Source organism: Hemiscyllium ocellatum, chromosome 8 (assembly GCF_020745735.1).
Source record: "Hemiscyllium ocellatum isolate sHemOce1 chromosome 8, sHemOce1.pat.X.cur, whole genome shotgun sequence".
Classification (NCBI taxonomy): Eukaryota; Metazoa; Chordata; class Chondrichthyes; order Orectolobiformes; family Hemiscylliidae; genus Hemiscyllium; species Hemiscyllium ocellatum.
In genome coordinates this window covers 119,853,033-119,869,197 of record NC_083408.1, presented here as the reverse complement: position 1 = coordinate 119,869,197, position 16,165 = coordinate 119,853,033, and the positions used below count along the sequence as shown (strand labels likewise).

Genomic DNA, 16,165 nt, shown 5'->3' with positions numbered 1-16,165 from the left:
TGCTTGGCAACGAGCCAGGCCAGGTGTCCGATATCTCCAGTGGGAGAGCATTTCGGTGAAAATGACCACAACTGTCTCACCGTTACTATAGCCATGGAGTGGGACAGCAGCAGACACTATGGGAAGGTATTTAATTAGTGGAGGTGAAATGATACTGCTATTAGAAGGAACTGTGGAGTATAAATTGGGAACAATTGTTCCACGGGAAAGGCATAACAAATGTGGAGGGTGTTTAAGAGAACTTGTTGAGAGTGTTGGATAATTTTGTCCTACTGAGCCAGATAAGGAATAATAAGGTGAAGGAGCCTTTGATGACAAGAGCAGAGAAGCCTCCTGTCAAAAGAAGGAAGCTTTCTTAAGGTTGAGGAAGCAAGGATTAGATTAGATTAGATTACTTACAGTGTGGAAACAGGCCCTTCGCCCCAACAAGTCCACACCGACCTGCCGAAGCGCAACCCACCCATACCCCTACATTTTACCCCGTACCTAACACTACGGGCAATTTAGCATGGCCAATTCACCTGACCCGCACATCTTTGGACTGTGGGAGGAAACTGGAGCACCCGGAGGAAACCCACGCAGACACGGGGAGAACGTGCAAACTCCACACAGTCAGTCGCCTGAGTCGGGAATTGACCCAGGTCTCAGGCGCTGTGAGGCAGCAGTGCTAACCACTGTGCCACTGTGCCGCCCACCTGATACAGGTTTAGAGGATTGCAGGGTAGCTAGGAAAGAACTCAAAAATGGACAGAGAAAAGCTTGGAAGGGGCACAAAAAAAGCCTTGGTGGAAAGGATTAAGGAAAACACAAAGGCTTCTTTACCTATCTGAGGAATAAGAGAATGATCAGAGAGAGGGCAAGACCATTCAGGGATAGTGGAAGAAACTTGTGCCTGGAGTCTGAAGAGGTAGGGGTGGCCCGAAGTGAGTTTTTTTTTGCTTCCATATTCGCTAGAGAGAGGGACTTGTTGATAGTGAGAATACTGTGGACCAGGTTAATAAGCTTGAACAGATTAATATTAAGAAAGTAGAAGTGCTGCAAATTCTTGGAAGTATCAAGACAGCTATATCTCCAGGTCCGAACCAGATATATCCAAGATTGCTACGCCTCTGGCAATGACCTTTGCATTCTCACTCTCCATGGACTGATTGGAGGGAGGTGAATGTTCCTCTGTTCAAGAAAGGGAATTGGAAAATTCTGAGGAATTACAGACCAGTCAGTCTTACGTCTGTGGTAAGCAAGGTACTGGAAAGAATTCTGAGAGATAGGATTTATGACTATTTGGAAGAGCATAGTTTGATTTAAGATAGTCAGCATGGCTTTGTGAGGGGCAGGTCATGCCTTAGAAGCCTTATTGACTTCTTTGAGGATGTGACAGATCAGTACTTGGGGGTGACAATGTTGTGGCCACAACGGGGACATGGGTTTCACTGGGGCAGGAATGGTTGCTTGATGTTCCAGGGTTTAGAATGTTTAGAAAGAACAGGGAGGGTGGAAAAAGAGGAGGGGGTGTAGCATTGTTAATCAGAGAGTGCATCACAGCTACAGAAACGAAGGTTGTCTACTGAGTCAGTATGGGTGGAAGTTAGGAACAGCAAGGGAACAGACACCATTGGGGGTTTTCTATAGACCAACTTATAGCAGTAGAGAGATTGAAGACCTCATAGGCAGGCAGATTCTGGAAAAATGCAGATGTAGCAGGGTTTTGGTATGGGTGATTTCAACTTTCCCAATATTGACTAGAATCTCCTTCGTGCAGATGGTTTGGATGGAGCTGTTTTTGTCAGGTGTGTTCAGGAGAGTTTCCTTACTCAGTACGTAGACAGACCGCCAAGGGGAGAGGCCGTTTTGGATTTGGTGCTCGGCAATGAGCCAGGACAGGTGTCAGATCTCCCGGTGGGAGAGCACTTTGGTGACAGTGATCACAGCTGCCTCACATTTAGCATAGCCTTGGAAAGTGAAAGGACAGTTACCAAGGGAAGATATTTAATAGGGGAAAAGGAAATTATGACGCTATCAGACAGGAGTTGGAAAGTAGAGACTGGGAGCAATTGTTCCACAGAAAGGGCACAGCAGGCATGTGGAGACTGTTTAAGGAGCAGTTGTTGCAAGTGATGCATGAATTTGTTCCTCTGAGACAGGTAAGAAGGGGTAAGATTAAGGAACCTTGAATGAAAAGAACAGAGGAACTTCTCGTCAAAAGGAAGAAGGCAGCTTATGTAAGGTGGAGGAAGCAAGGATCTAGCACAGCCTTAGAGGATTACAGGCTTACTAGAAAATAGCTCAGAAATGGACTGAGAGCCAGGAGAGGGGACGAAAGAGACTTGGCAAGAAGGATTAGGGAGAACCCAAAGGCATTTTACTCATACGTGAGGAATAAGAGAATGATCAGGGAGAAGGTAGGGCCGATCATGGATAGTGGAGGAAACTTGTGCGTGGAGTCTGAACAGATAGGAGAAGCCCTAAATGTGTTTTTTGCTTCGGTTTTCACTAAGGAAAAGGTCCTTGTTGTGAATGAGAACTTTGAGGAACTGGGAAACAGTCTTGACCAGATCAAGATTGATGAAGTTGATGTGTTGGAAATTTTGGAAAACATTAAGATAGATAAGTCCCCAGGGCCAGATCAGATTTATCCTAGGCCGCTCCGGGAAGCGAGAAAGGAGGTTGCTAAGCTGCTGGTGAGGATATTTACCTCCTCACTCTCCACAGGAGTCGTACTGGAGGATTGGATGGAAGTGAATGTTGCTCCTCTTTACAAGAAGAGTAATTGGGAAATCCCTGGCAATTACAGACCAGTCAGTCTTATGTGTGTGCTAGGAGAAAGTGAGGACTGCAGATGCTGGAGATCAGAGCTGAAAAATGTGTTGCTGGAAAAGCGCAGCAGGTCAAGCAGCATCCAAGGAGCTGGAGAATCGAAGTTTCGGACATGAGCCCTTCTTCAGGAATGAGGAAGGTGTGTCCAGCAGGCTAAGATAAAAGGTAGGGAGGAGGGACTTGGGAGAGGGGTGTTGGGAATGCGATAGGTGGAAGGAGGTTAAGGTGAGGGTGATAGGCCAGAGTGGGGATGGGGGCAGAGAGGTCAGGAAGAAGATTGCAGGTCAAGAAGGCGGTGCTGAGTCAGAGGGTTGGGACTGCGATAAGGTGGGGGGAGGGGAAATTAAGCTGGAGAAATCTGCATTCATCTCTTGTGGTTGGAGGATTCCGAGGCGGAAGATGAGGTGCTCTTCCTCCAAGCGTCGTGTTGCCATGGTCTGGCGATGGAGGAGGCCAAGAACCTACATGTCCTTGGCAGAGTGGGAGGGGGCGTTGAAGTGTTGAGCCACAGGGTGGTTGGGTTGGTTGGTGTGGGTGTCCCAGAGGTGTTTTCTGAAACGTTCCACAAGTAGGCGGCCTGTCTCCCCAATGTAGAGGAGGCCACATCGGGTGCGGTGGATGCAGTAAATGGGTGTGGAGGTGCAAGTGAATTTGTGATGGATATGGAAGGATCACTTGGGGCCTTGGAGGGAAGTGAGGGGTGAGGTGTGGGTGCAAGTTTTGCATTTCATGCGGTTGCAGGGGAAGGTGCTGGGATATATTTCCCTCCCCTCCCCTATCAGCGTTCCAGAAAGACCACTCCCTCTGTGACACTCTCGTCAGGTCCACACCCCTCACCAACCCAACGCTGTACTTTTCTATGTCCTATATTCTATGTCTAAGTTGATAAAGGTAGAGAAGTGGATGTGGTGTAGTCTATATTTCATTGAGACATTTGATACAGTTCCCCACAGTAGGCTTATTCTGAAAGTTAGGAGGTATGGGATACAGGGAAATGTGGCTGTCAGGATATAGAATTGGCTGGGCGAATGAAGACCGTGAGTGGTAGTAGATGGAAAGTGTTCCGTCTGTGACCAGTAATGTCCAGCAAGAATTTATTCTTGGGTCTCTGCTCTTTGTAATTTATATAAATGACTTGGATGAAGTAGTGGAAGGGTGGGTTAATAGGTTTGCCGGTGACACAAATTTGGATGGTGTTGTCGATAGCTTTGAGGGTTGTTGCACGCTACAACATGACATTGGCAGGATGCAGAGCTGGGCTGAGAAGTGGCACATGGGTTCAACCTGGATAAATGGAAAGTGATTCATTTTGGAAGATCTAATTTGAATGTTGAATGCAGGGTTAAAAAGAGGATTCTTGGCAGTGTGGAGGAATAGCGGGATCTTTGGGTCCATGTACATAGTTCCCTCAAAGTTGCCCCCTCCAGCTGATAGGGTTGTTAAGAAGGCGTATGGAGTGTTGACTTTCATTAATGGGGATTGAGTTTAACAATTAAGGTTTTGCTGCAGCTCTATAAAGCCCTGGTTGAACCACACTTGGAATATCGTGTCCAGTATTGGTAGTCTCATTAGAGGAAAGATGTAGATGCTTTAGAGAGGGCGCAGAGGAGATTTACCAAGATACTGCCTGGATTGGAGGGTTTGTCTTATGAAGAGGGCATGTTGGCTCAGTGGTTAGCACTGCTGTCTCACAGCGCTAGGAACCCGGGTTCAATTCCCACCTTGGGCAACTGTCTGTGTGGAGTTTGCACATTCTCCCCACGTCTGCATGGGTTTCCTCCCGGTGCTCCGGTTTCCTCTCACAATCCAAAGATGTCCAGGTCAGGTGAATTGGTCATGCTAAATTGCCCATGGTGATAGGTGCATTAGTCGGAGGAAATAGGGGATTGGGTCTGGGTAGGTTACTCTTCGGAGGGCCAGTGTGTTTCCACACTGTAGGGAATCTAATCTTTTCACAGTGGAGAGAAGGAGGAAGAGAGGTGCCTTGGTGGAGGTGAACAAGGTAATGAGAGGCATAAATAGAGTAGATAGTGAGACTTTTCCCCAGGGCAGAAATGGCTGTCATGAGGCGTAATAATTTTAAGGTGATTGAAGGAAGATATCGGGGAGATGTCAGAAGGAGGGTCTTTAATCAGAGTGGTGAGTGTGTGGAATGCACTGCCAGGATTGGTGGTGGAGTCAGAGACATTAGGGACATTTAAGCGACTGCTGGACAAGCACATAGACGGCACTAAATTGAGGGGTGTGTAGGTTCGGTTGATCTGAGATTAAGATAAATGTTCGGCACAACATCATGGGCCAAAGGGCATGTCCTGTGCTGTTCTGTGATGGCATTGATATTGTTGTTGGAGCTGCATTCATCCAGGTATGCAGAGCCAGTTCCATCACGCTCCTGACTTGGGTCTTGTAAATGGTGGATAGGCTTTGGAGAGGTGGGAAGTGCCTCATTAAAGACTATCAGCCTCTGATGTGCTTCATGTTTCCATCACCTCATTTCTTTTTCATCTCTCGAGTACATGTTTGGACCCAAGGTTATTTTGAAGTCAGGAGCTGAATGGCCTTAATCTGCAAAGTTTGTGTTGAACTATGACTGAGTAAGTGCTATTTGATAGCATTGGCCACTTTCCTGATGTTGATGATTGACCATAAACTACTGGGGAAGTAATTAGCTGGGTTGGATTTATTCTGCTTTTTGTTGGGTGTTTTTTTGGATGCTAATATTTGAACAATCTCATGAGTCCTTTCTCATTGCAGTGCCCAATATTAGCCTTGAGGTTCTGAAACCCTCATTCCCAGAGATCCTGTTTGAATCGCATGTCGTCATGATCCGGGTCAGTATATCTCCTCAATGTGAATGTCAAATCAGAAAGACTGATTGCAATTTTTATAGGCTGTTAATCTAGGACATTGAATAATGCCCTTTTTTTATTTACTGAATCTCTTGAGCTTCCAGTGTGCACTTACTGGCATTCTGCTCTCCTATACATGCAGGTCCCTTCCCCCACTCAATCACTGATAGAGGAGTTCAAATTTAGCTCAGTGAATTAGTGTGACAAATTATACAGAGTAGACCATTAACTAGCAGGTTTGAATTTCTCACTTTTATCAATAATTTTGGTTATAGAGAAATGAAAAGAAAAAATAATATGTCATGCACACTTTCAACAACAGGTTTGTAAAGATGTAAGAGTATCATTGAGGTAGTGGAAGTATCCTGATGTGTTAATAAACAATGTCTCATGTAATTCACTAAACTTAGTAAGCATGGAGATGAGATTATGATTTGACACAGTTTAATATATATTAAACCACATCAGTCATCTCTCACTCTGGTCCTCCACACACACACACTCCCTCTCCCTCTCCCTCTCCCTCTCCCTCTCCCTCTCTCCCTCCCTCTCTCCTTGAGAGAGCAGTCCTGTCGTCTGGTCAGACTGTGGCGACTTTATCTTAACTTTTTTTTTGCTGCTTCTCTGATTTCAGTCCAGATTTAAGCATAAGTGTTATGGACTAGGCCAGACTACTCAAAACTCAAAGCAGACATCCCGAAACAAACTTTATAATTTGTTTCGGTAAGTGTACAGTGAAAATTACCCGGAGTAAGATAGCTAGGTTCACATCTAGGTTTTAGAACAGACAAAACATTTATTCACAAAATTACACAATGAAACATAAAGAACAGAATCAAGAACTCCAACAGAACTCAGCCTATCCAACTCCATTAATTATGCTGTTCCGAACTCACTCAACAGTCCCAATGAGCAAACTCCACTTAAAACCCAGTGTAAACGGGACACAGGCTTACAGGTTGAAGCTGAAGGGCAGAAAAGAGAGAATTTCCCCACAGCTCCCTGTTGAACTTCCCAGTTCAGGACTAAACCGAAACTGCTTAGCTAGAGCCCTGACCACTCCCCTCTCTTTATACAGGTCACTTCTAAAGCATGACCACTTCACCCTGAGTCTGATCTGTTAAGAGAAACAACAGATATACTGAACAGCCCAGATTGCCGCCTCCTTCAGAGACCGCAATTTCTCCCCCAGACGTGATCGACGATGCTCTCCACCGCATCTCCTCCATTTCCTGCTCCTCCACCCTTGAGCCCCACCCCTCCAATCGCCACCAGGACAGAACCCCACTGGTCCTCACCTACCACCCCACCAACCTCCATATACATCATATCATCCGTCGTCATTTCCGCCACCTCAAAACGGACCCCACCACCAAGGATATATTTCCCTCCCCACCCCTATCAGCGTTCCAAAAAGACCACTCCCTTGTCAGGTCCACAACCCCCACCATCCTAACCTCCATTCCCGGTACCTTCCCCTGCAACCACCAGGAATGCAAAACTTGCGCCCACACCTCCCCCCTCACTTCCCTCCAAGGATATCCATATGGATATCCTTCCATATCCACCACAAATTCACCTGCACCTCCACACACATCATTTACTGCATCCGCCGCACCCGATGTGGCCTCCTCCATATTGGGGAGTCAGGCCGCCTACTTGGGGAACGTTTCAGAGAACACCTCTGGGACACCCGGACCAACCAACCCAACCACCCCGTGGCTCAACACTTCAACTCCCCCTCCCACTCCACCAAGGATATGCAGGTCCTTGGACTCCTCCATCGCCAGACCATCGTAACACGACGGCTGGAGGAAGAGCGCCTCATCTTCCACCTAGGAACCCTCCAACCACAAGGGATGAACTCAGATTTCTCCAGTTTCCTCATTTCCCCTCCCCCCACCTTGTCTCAGTCCCAACCCTCGGACTCAGCACCACCTTCCTAACCTGCAATCTTCTTCCTGACCTCTCCGCCCCCATCCCCACTTCGGCCTATCACCCTCACCTTAACCTCCTTCCACCTATCGCATTCCCAACGCCCCTCCCCCAAGTCCCTCCTCCCTACCTTTTATCTTAGCCTGCTTGGCACACTCTCCTCATTCCTGAAGAAGGGCTCATGCCTGAAACGTAGATTCTCCTGCTCCTTGGATGCTGCCTGACCTGCTGCGCTTTTCCAGCAACGCATTTTCAGCGCTCATCTGTTAAACAAAAGGCCTCCCAAAATCCTGTTCATCTCTGTACCAAACCAGACTGATCAGAGTTCGGCCTAGTTTATTATCCCACTGAAAAAAAAATCAAGGACAGAGTCTCCTTGAGCCAAGGAACAGCTTTTAGCAAAAAAGGTACGAGCTTTATGACAATAACAGATGATGCAATGTGTTTCCTTTAGTCCATATAATAAGACCATAAGACACAGGAGTGGAAGTAAGGCCATTCGGCCCATCGAGTCCACTCCGCCATTCAATCATGGCTGATGGGCATTTCAACTCCACTTACCCTCATTCTCCCTGTAGCCCTTAATTCCTCGAGACAACAAGAATCTATCAATCTCGGCCTTGAAGATATTTAGCGTCCCGGCCTCCACTGCACTCTGCGGCAATGAATTCCACAGGCCCACCACTCTCTGGCTGAAGAAATGTCTCCGCATTTCTGTTCTGAATTGACCCCCTCTAATTCTAAGGCTGTGTCCACGGGTTCTAGTCTCCTCGCCTAACGGAAACAATTTCCTAGCATCCACCCTTTCCAAGCCATGTATTATCTTGTACGTCTCTATTAAGTCTCCCCTCAATCTTCTAAACTCCAACGAATACAATCCCAGGATCCTCAGCCGTTCCTCATATGTTAGACCTGCCATTCCAGGGATCATCCGTGTGAATCTCCGCTGGACACATTCCAGTGCCAGTATGTCCTTCCTGAGGTGTGGGGACCAAAACTGGACACAGTACTCCAAATGGGGCCTAACCAGAGCTTTATAAAGTCTCAGTAGCATAACGGTGCTTTTATATTCCAACCCTCTTGAGATAAGAGACAACATTGCATTCGCTTTCTTAATCACGGACTCAACCTGCATGTTTACCTTTAGAGAATCCTCGACTAGCACTCCCAGATCCCTTTGTACTTTGGCTTTGCTAATTTTCTCACCATTTAGAAAGTAGTCTATGCTTTTATTCTTTTTGCCAAAGTGCAAGACCTCGCACTTGCTCACGTTAAATTCCATCAGCCATTTTCTGGACCACTCTCCCAACCTGTCTAGATCCTTCTGTAGCCTCCCCACTTCCACAGTACTACCTGCCTGTCCACCTAACTTCGTATCATCGGCAAACTTCGCTAGAATGCCCCCAGTCCCTTCATCCAAATCATTAATATATAATGCGAATAGCTGTGGCCCCAACACTGAACCCTGCGGGACACCGCTAGTCACTGGCTGCCATTCTGAAAAAGAACCTTTTATCCCAACTCTCTGCCTTCTGTCAGACAGCCAATCCTCAATCCATCCCAGCAGCTCACCTCGAGCACCATGGGCCCTCACCTTGCTCAACAGCCTCCCGTGTGGCACCTTATCAAAGGCCTTTTGAAAGTCTAGATAGACCACATCCACTGGGTTTCCCTGGTCTAACCTACTTGTCACCTCTTCAAAGAATTCCAACAGGTTTGTCAGGCATGACCTCCCCTTACTAAAACCATGTTGATTTGTTCTAATCAGACTCTGCTCTTCCAAGAATCCATCCTTAATGATGGATTCTAGAATTTTACCAACAACCGAGGTTAAGCTGATTGGCCTATAATTTTCCATCTTTTGTCTTGATCCTTTCTTGAACAAGGGGGTTACAACAGCCATCTTCCAATCATCCGGGACCTTTCCTGACTCCAGTGACTCTTGAAAGATCTCAACCAACGCCTCCGCTATTTCCTCAGCCCCCTCTCTCAGAACTCGAGGGTGTATCCCATCGAGGCCAGGAGATTTATCAATTTTAAGACTTTTTAACTTTTCTAGCACTATCTCTTTCGTAACGGCAACCATACTCAACTCTGCCCCGTGATTCCCTTTAATTTTTGGGATATTACTCATGTCTTCCACTGTGAAGACTGACGCAAAGTACTTAAGTTCTCCTGCTATTTCCTTATCTCCGATCACTAGGCTTCCTGCATCAGTTTGAAGTGGCCCAATGTCTACTTTTGCCTGTCGTTTGTTTCTTATGTACTGAAAGAAACTTTTACTATCATTTCTAATATTACTGGCTAGCCTACCTTCATATTTGATCTTCTCATTTCTTATTACACTCTTTGTTATCCACTGTTTGTTTTTGTATCCTTTCCAATCTTCTGATTTCCCACTGTTCTTGGCCACTTTATAGGATCTCTCTTTCTCTTTAATACATTTCCTGACTTCCTTTGTCAGCCATGGTTGTCTAATCCCTCCCCGGATAATCTTTCTTTTCTTGGGGATGAACCTCTGTACAGTGTCCTCAATTATACCCACGAACTCCTGCCATTTTTGCTCTACTGTCTTCCCAGTTAGCCTCTGCTTCCAGCCTATTTTTGTCAGTTCCTCTCTCATGCCCTCATAATTACCTTTATTTAACTGTAACACCATTACATCCGATTTTGCCTTCTCTCTTTCAAACTCCAGACTGAACTCTACCATATTATGATCACTACTTCCTAAGGGTTCCCTTAATTTAAGATCTTTTATAGAGTCTGGTTCATTGCAAAGCACTAGATCCAGAATAGCCTGCTCCCTTGTGGGCTCCATGACAAGCTGTTCCAAAAAGCCATCCTGTAAGCATTCCATGAATTCCCTTTCTTTGGATCCAGTGGCAACACTATTTACCCAGTCCACCTGCATATTGAAGTCTCCCATGATCACTGTGACCTTGCCTTTCTGACATGCCTTCTCTATTTCCCGGTACATGTTGCGTCCCTGGTCCTGACCACTGTTAGGAGGTCTGTACACAACTCCAGTTATGGTTTTTCTGCCTTTGTGGTTCCTCAATTCCACCCACACAGACTCCACATCATCCGACGCTATGTCATTCAGTGCCATAGATTTAATTTTGTTCTTAACTAACAAGGCAACCCCACCCCCTCTGCCCACCTCTCTGTCGTTTCGATAAGTTGAAAAACCATGGAGGTTTAACTGCCAGTCCTGACCCCCCTGTAACCAAGTCTCTCTGATGCCTGCCACATCATAATCATTCACTATTATCTGTGCCATTAGTTCATCGGCTTTGTTATGAATGCTACGAGCATTCAGGTAAAGTGCCTTAATGCTAACTTCCTTATCATTCGAGATGTTGGAAGTCATATGATGTCCTAAGTTATCCTTGCTTTTTTCTGCATTCTCAGTCTGCCTCAATTTTAAATCCGCCTGGACACATGCTATCCTGCTGCTTATCTTTCCATTTAACGCCATACTCCCTGTCGCTTTCACTTTCCCTTCCCCCCAACTCAGAAGTTTAAAGTCCTACTGACCACCCTATTTATCCTCTTCGCTAGAACATTGGTACCTGATCGGTTCAGGTGGAGACCGTCCCAACGGTACAGATCCCCCTGTTCCAAAACTGATGCCAATGCCCCATGAAGTGGAATCCCTCTTTTCCACACCAATTCCTTAGCCACGTGTTTACTTCCCTAATTTTCTTGTCCCTATGCCAATTGGCACGTGGCTCGGGCAGTAATCCGGAGATTATGACCCTTGAGGACCTGTGCTTCAATTTCCTGCCTAGTGCTTTGTAATCCCCAAACAGGTCCTCCACCCTAGTCTTGCCTATGTTGTTAGTCCTAATGTGGACCACAACAACTGGATCCTCCCCCTCCCCCTCCAATAACCTTTCAAGCTGGTCGGAGATGTCCCGCACCTTGGCACCGGGCAGGCACACACCATGCGAGACTCCCGATCCGGCTTGCAAAGGATACTATCTGTCCCCTAATTATAGAATCCCCTATAACCGCTCCTTGTCTATTTGCTCCCCCCTCTTGAATGGCCTTCTGCACCATGGTGCCTTGGTCAGTTGGCTCATCCTGTCCAGAGCCCTTTTCCTCATCCGTGCAGGGAGCAAGAATCTCATACCTGTTGGACAAGGTCAAGGGCTGAGGCTCCTCCACTCCTGAACTCAGGTTCCCCCTACCTGCCTCACTTACAGTCACACTCTGATGTGCCTGATCACTAGCTGAATGTGAATTACTTAATCTCCCAGGTGTGACTGCTTCCTGAAACAAAGCGTCCAGGTAACTCTCCCCCTCCCGGATGTGCCGCAGTGTTTGAAGCTCAGATTCCAGATCATCAACTCTGATCCGGAGTTCTTCCAGCAACCAACACTTGCTGCAGATGTGGTCACTGCCATTCACAATGGGATCAGCCAGCTCCCACATCATACAGCTACAGCACATCACCTGCCCAGCCATCTCTGCTTAGTTAGTTAATTACTTAGTTACTTTGTACAAGTTTGAGTTAGAATACTTTCTGATACCTCTCTGCTATAGTTTTTCCCGAAAAAAGGAATTAATATATATACACACAAAAAAAAGTAAATTTTTAACTAGTCACTCGTAAAGAAATAAAAAATCCTTACCTTAAAAAAAACCCCAGAGTAGTTAAGAAGGTTAGAGGAGGAGGGTGGGTGGGAGATACTACAGGTGTAGACTCTCGGGTTTAGCCGCCTTCCTGAGTTGTATACTCACTGCTTTCCTTCCCGGCTGCCCCTCTGCTCACCGTCACTTCCTCTGCTGCTCCCGCTCTTTCTGTGAAGAGAGAGGGAAAAAAACACCGCTGCCCGCTACAGGTAAGTAATTTTAAAACAAACTGTCTTACCTTAGCTGTAGTCTCCCGGGTTCGCTTTTACTTGGCCGCTGCTCCCACTCAAATGACCGTTGGTGTCGAAGGGTGAGTATTTATACTCACTGCTTTCTTTCCCGGCTGCCCCTCTGCTCGCCATCACTTGTTGCTCCTGAAGATATGGAACCTGAAGGGAAGAGTTCCACATTCATTTTCAAGGTATCCATTACAAGTTTCCAGGCTCGCAGTTCATTGAGTATTCCTTAGATTAAAAAGTTTAAAACCATTCTCTCTCTCCTTTTGTAGCCTCTTTCCCACCTTGCAACTTCATTCTGGCCCTCATCTTGCGAAGTTGCTGGAAAATCTCAAAAGCTCCAGCAGCACCCATGAAGAGGAATCAGAGTTAATACTTCGGGTCCGGTGTCCCTTCCTCAGATCTGGAGAGGGAGAGATGACTGTGGTTGAACCCAAGAGTCACCAGGCCTCAGACCCTAGTCCTGATCAAGGGCCACTGGACCTGAAACGTTAACTCTGAAACCTCCCCACAGACCTGCTGAGCTTTTCCAAAAACTTTTTTATCACCCTTAATTTACATGTGCATCGTACTTGACACTGATCAGCTTCCTCAGTGCCAGCTCTGAGTGAACAGAGCCTCTGACGCTCCTTTTTTTTCACTTTCCTTTCTTTTTTTATCTACCCTGCACTACTGCTTAATAGCGACAGTGCTTATATTTTTTCCTCCAGTAATTATGTGTGTATGCAGGTGTGAGACACAGTGGAAAAGCAGCAGGTGAATAAATCTTTATTTATTTTCCACCACTGGGAAGCAAGGAAACACCTGAGTGTCCAATGACAAGCAGTACCCTTCTCATCAAAGGGCTACACTCCTGTTTGTATCTGTCATCAGGACTCCCTGTTTGGATCAGGTTAACAGCCTCAATTCGGGAGCTCATATTAGACATAGGACATAGAACATTACAGCCCAGTCCAGGCCCTTCGGCCCTCGATGTTGTGCCGGCCTGTCATACCAACCTGAAGCCCATCCCACCTACACTATTCCATGTACGTCCATATGCTTGCCCAATGATGACTTAAATGCACTTAAAGTTGGCGAATCTACTACCGATGCAGGCAAAGCATTCCATACCCTTACTACTCTGAGTAAAGAAACTATCTCTGACATCTGTCCTATATCTATCATCCCCCATTTTAAAGCTATGCCCACTCATGCTCGCCATCACCGTACTTGGAAAACGGCTCTCCCTGTCCACCCTATTTAACCCTCTGATTTTCTTATATGTCTCTATTAAGTCACCTCTCAACCTTCTTCTCTCCAATGAAAACAGCCCAAGTCCCTCAGCCTTTCCTCGTAAGACCTTCCCTCCATACCAGGCAACATCCTAGTAAATCTCCTCTGCACCCTTTCCAAAGCTTCCACATCCTGCTTATAATGTGGTGACCAGAACTGTACACAATACTCCAAGTGTGGCCGCACCAGAGTTTTGTACAGCTGCAGCATAACCTCATGGTTTCGGAACTCGATCCCTCTATTAATAAAAGTCAAAACACTGTATGCCTTCTTAACAACCCTGTCAACCTGGGTGGCAACTTTCAGGGATCTATGTACACTGACACAGAGATCTCTCTGCTCATCTACACTTCCAAAAATCTTGCCATTAGCCCAGTATTTTGCATTCCGGTTACTCCGTCCAAAATGAATCACCTCACACTTGTCCGCATTAAACTCCTTTGTCATGCCTCAGCCCTCTGCAGCTTATCTATGTCTCTGTAACCTACAACATCCTCCATTGCTATCCACGACTCCGCCGACCTTAGCATCGTCTGCAAATTTACTAACCCACCCTTCTATGCCCTCATCCAGGTCACTTGTAAAAATGACGAACAGCTGTGGACCCAACACCGACCCTTGCGGTACACTCTGGTAACTGGACTCCAAGATGAACATTTATCATCAACCACCACCCTCTGTCTTCTTTCAGCAAGCCAATTACTGATCCAAACTGCTATATCTCCCACAATCCCATTCCTCCGCATTTTGTACAATAGCCTGCTGTGGGGAACACCTTGCTGAAATCCATATACACCACATCAACCGGTTTACTCTCATCTACCTGTTTGGTCACCTTCTCAAAGAACTCAATAAGGTTTGTGAGGCACAACCTACCCTTCACAAAACCGTGCTGACTATCCCTAATCAAATTATTCTTTTCGAGATGATTATAAATCCTATCTCTTATAAACATTTCCAACACTTTACCAACAACTGAAGTGAGGCTCACTGGTCTATAATTACCGGTGTTGTCTCTACTCCCCTTCTTGAACAGGGGAACCACATTTGCTATCCTCCAGTCTTCTGGCACTATTCCTGTAGACAATGATGATTTAAAGATCAATGCCAAAGGCTCGGCAATCTCCTCCCTGGCTTCCCAGAGGATCCTGGGATAAAACCCATCCAGACCAGGGGACTTATCTATTTTCACACTCTGCAGGATTTCTAATACCTCTTCCTTGTGAACCTCAATCACACCTAGTCTCGTCGCCTGTATCTCTGTATTCTCCTCAACAACATTGTCATTTTCTCGAGTGAATGCTGTCGAAAAATATTCATTTAGTGCTTCCCCTATCTCCTCTGACTCCACACACAAGTTCCCACTACTATATTTGACTGACCCTAATCTTACTCTTGTCATTCTTTTATTCCTTAAATACCTATAGAAAGCCTTAGGGTTTACCCAGATCCTATCCGCCAACAACTTCTCATGTCTCTCCCTGGCTCTTCTGAGCTTTCTCTTCAGGTCTTTCCTGGCTACCTTGTAACCGTCAAGCGCCCTAACTGAGCCTTCACGCCTCATCCTAACATAAGCCGCCACCTTCCTCTTGACCAGAGATTCCGCTTCTTTTGTAAACCATGGCTCCCGCGCTCTACAGCTTCCTCCCTGCCTGACAGGTACATACTTATCTAGGATGCACAGGAGCTTTTCCTTGAATAAGCTCCACATTTCTAATGTGCCCATCCCCTGTAACTTCTTTCCCCATCCTATGTTTCCTAAATCTTGCCTAATCGCATCATAATTGCCTTTCCCCCAGCTGTAACTTTTGCTCAGTGGTATACATCTATCCCTTTTTATCACTAAGGTAAACAAAAGAGAATTCACCTTGATTGATTTCATTACAACTATTACGTCCCTTCCCGTCTAAGTCTGAGACATAGGCATGTTATTTTTCTTGTCGCCTCTCCTGGGGCATTTTTGCACGTGGACCAGTTCCTCTGCTTTCACCTCGTTATCCAGGCAGCATGTACTGGATCCTCGCCTACCATTTGCACCCGGAGCGCCTTGGAAGAAATTCTTCATCTTCAGGTGATAAAGGCATTGTGGCTGCGCCCTTTCTATCTCTGAGGTTTCTTCGCTAGATGGAGGGGAAGAACCCACAGGTTCCGACAGCCTTTCCAACTGTTGTCAGGGGCCCTACATGTGTTACTGCTGCCCTTTTTGTGAGTTTGCAGTTTTCATGTAGTCCACATTCTTGTCTAGGACTTAGCAAAATATCATTTGTCTCGGGACCCAACCTTGTGTCCACCATAACTCTTCCCCATTCAGCTCCATTTCTGTGTTTCGGTACTAAACTTCATCCCCTGAAGTAAACCATCTCTCTCGCTTAGAAAAGCCTTGTGTCCGGCATTGGCATTAATGATGCCATTTCATCC

The 16,165-nt window shown here is 46.3% G+C and overlaps 1 protein-coding gene across 2 annotated transcripts in view; it reads left to right on the top strand.

Annotated features, from left to right (window-relative positions):
- pomt2 (protein-O-mannosyltransferase 2) overlaps positions 1-16,165 on the top strand; it is a 217,352-nt gene that overhangs the window by 133,117 nt on the left and 68,070 nt on the right. For both annotated transcript variants that reach the window (XM_060828634.1, XM_060828633.1), the window contains exon 15: positions 5,569-5,645. In XM_060828634.1, coding sequence (XP_060684617.1) covers positions 5,569-5,645 — 77 coding nt within the window. The remainder of the gene's footprint in view (positions 1-5,568; positions 5,646-16,165) is intronic.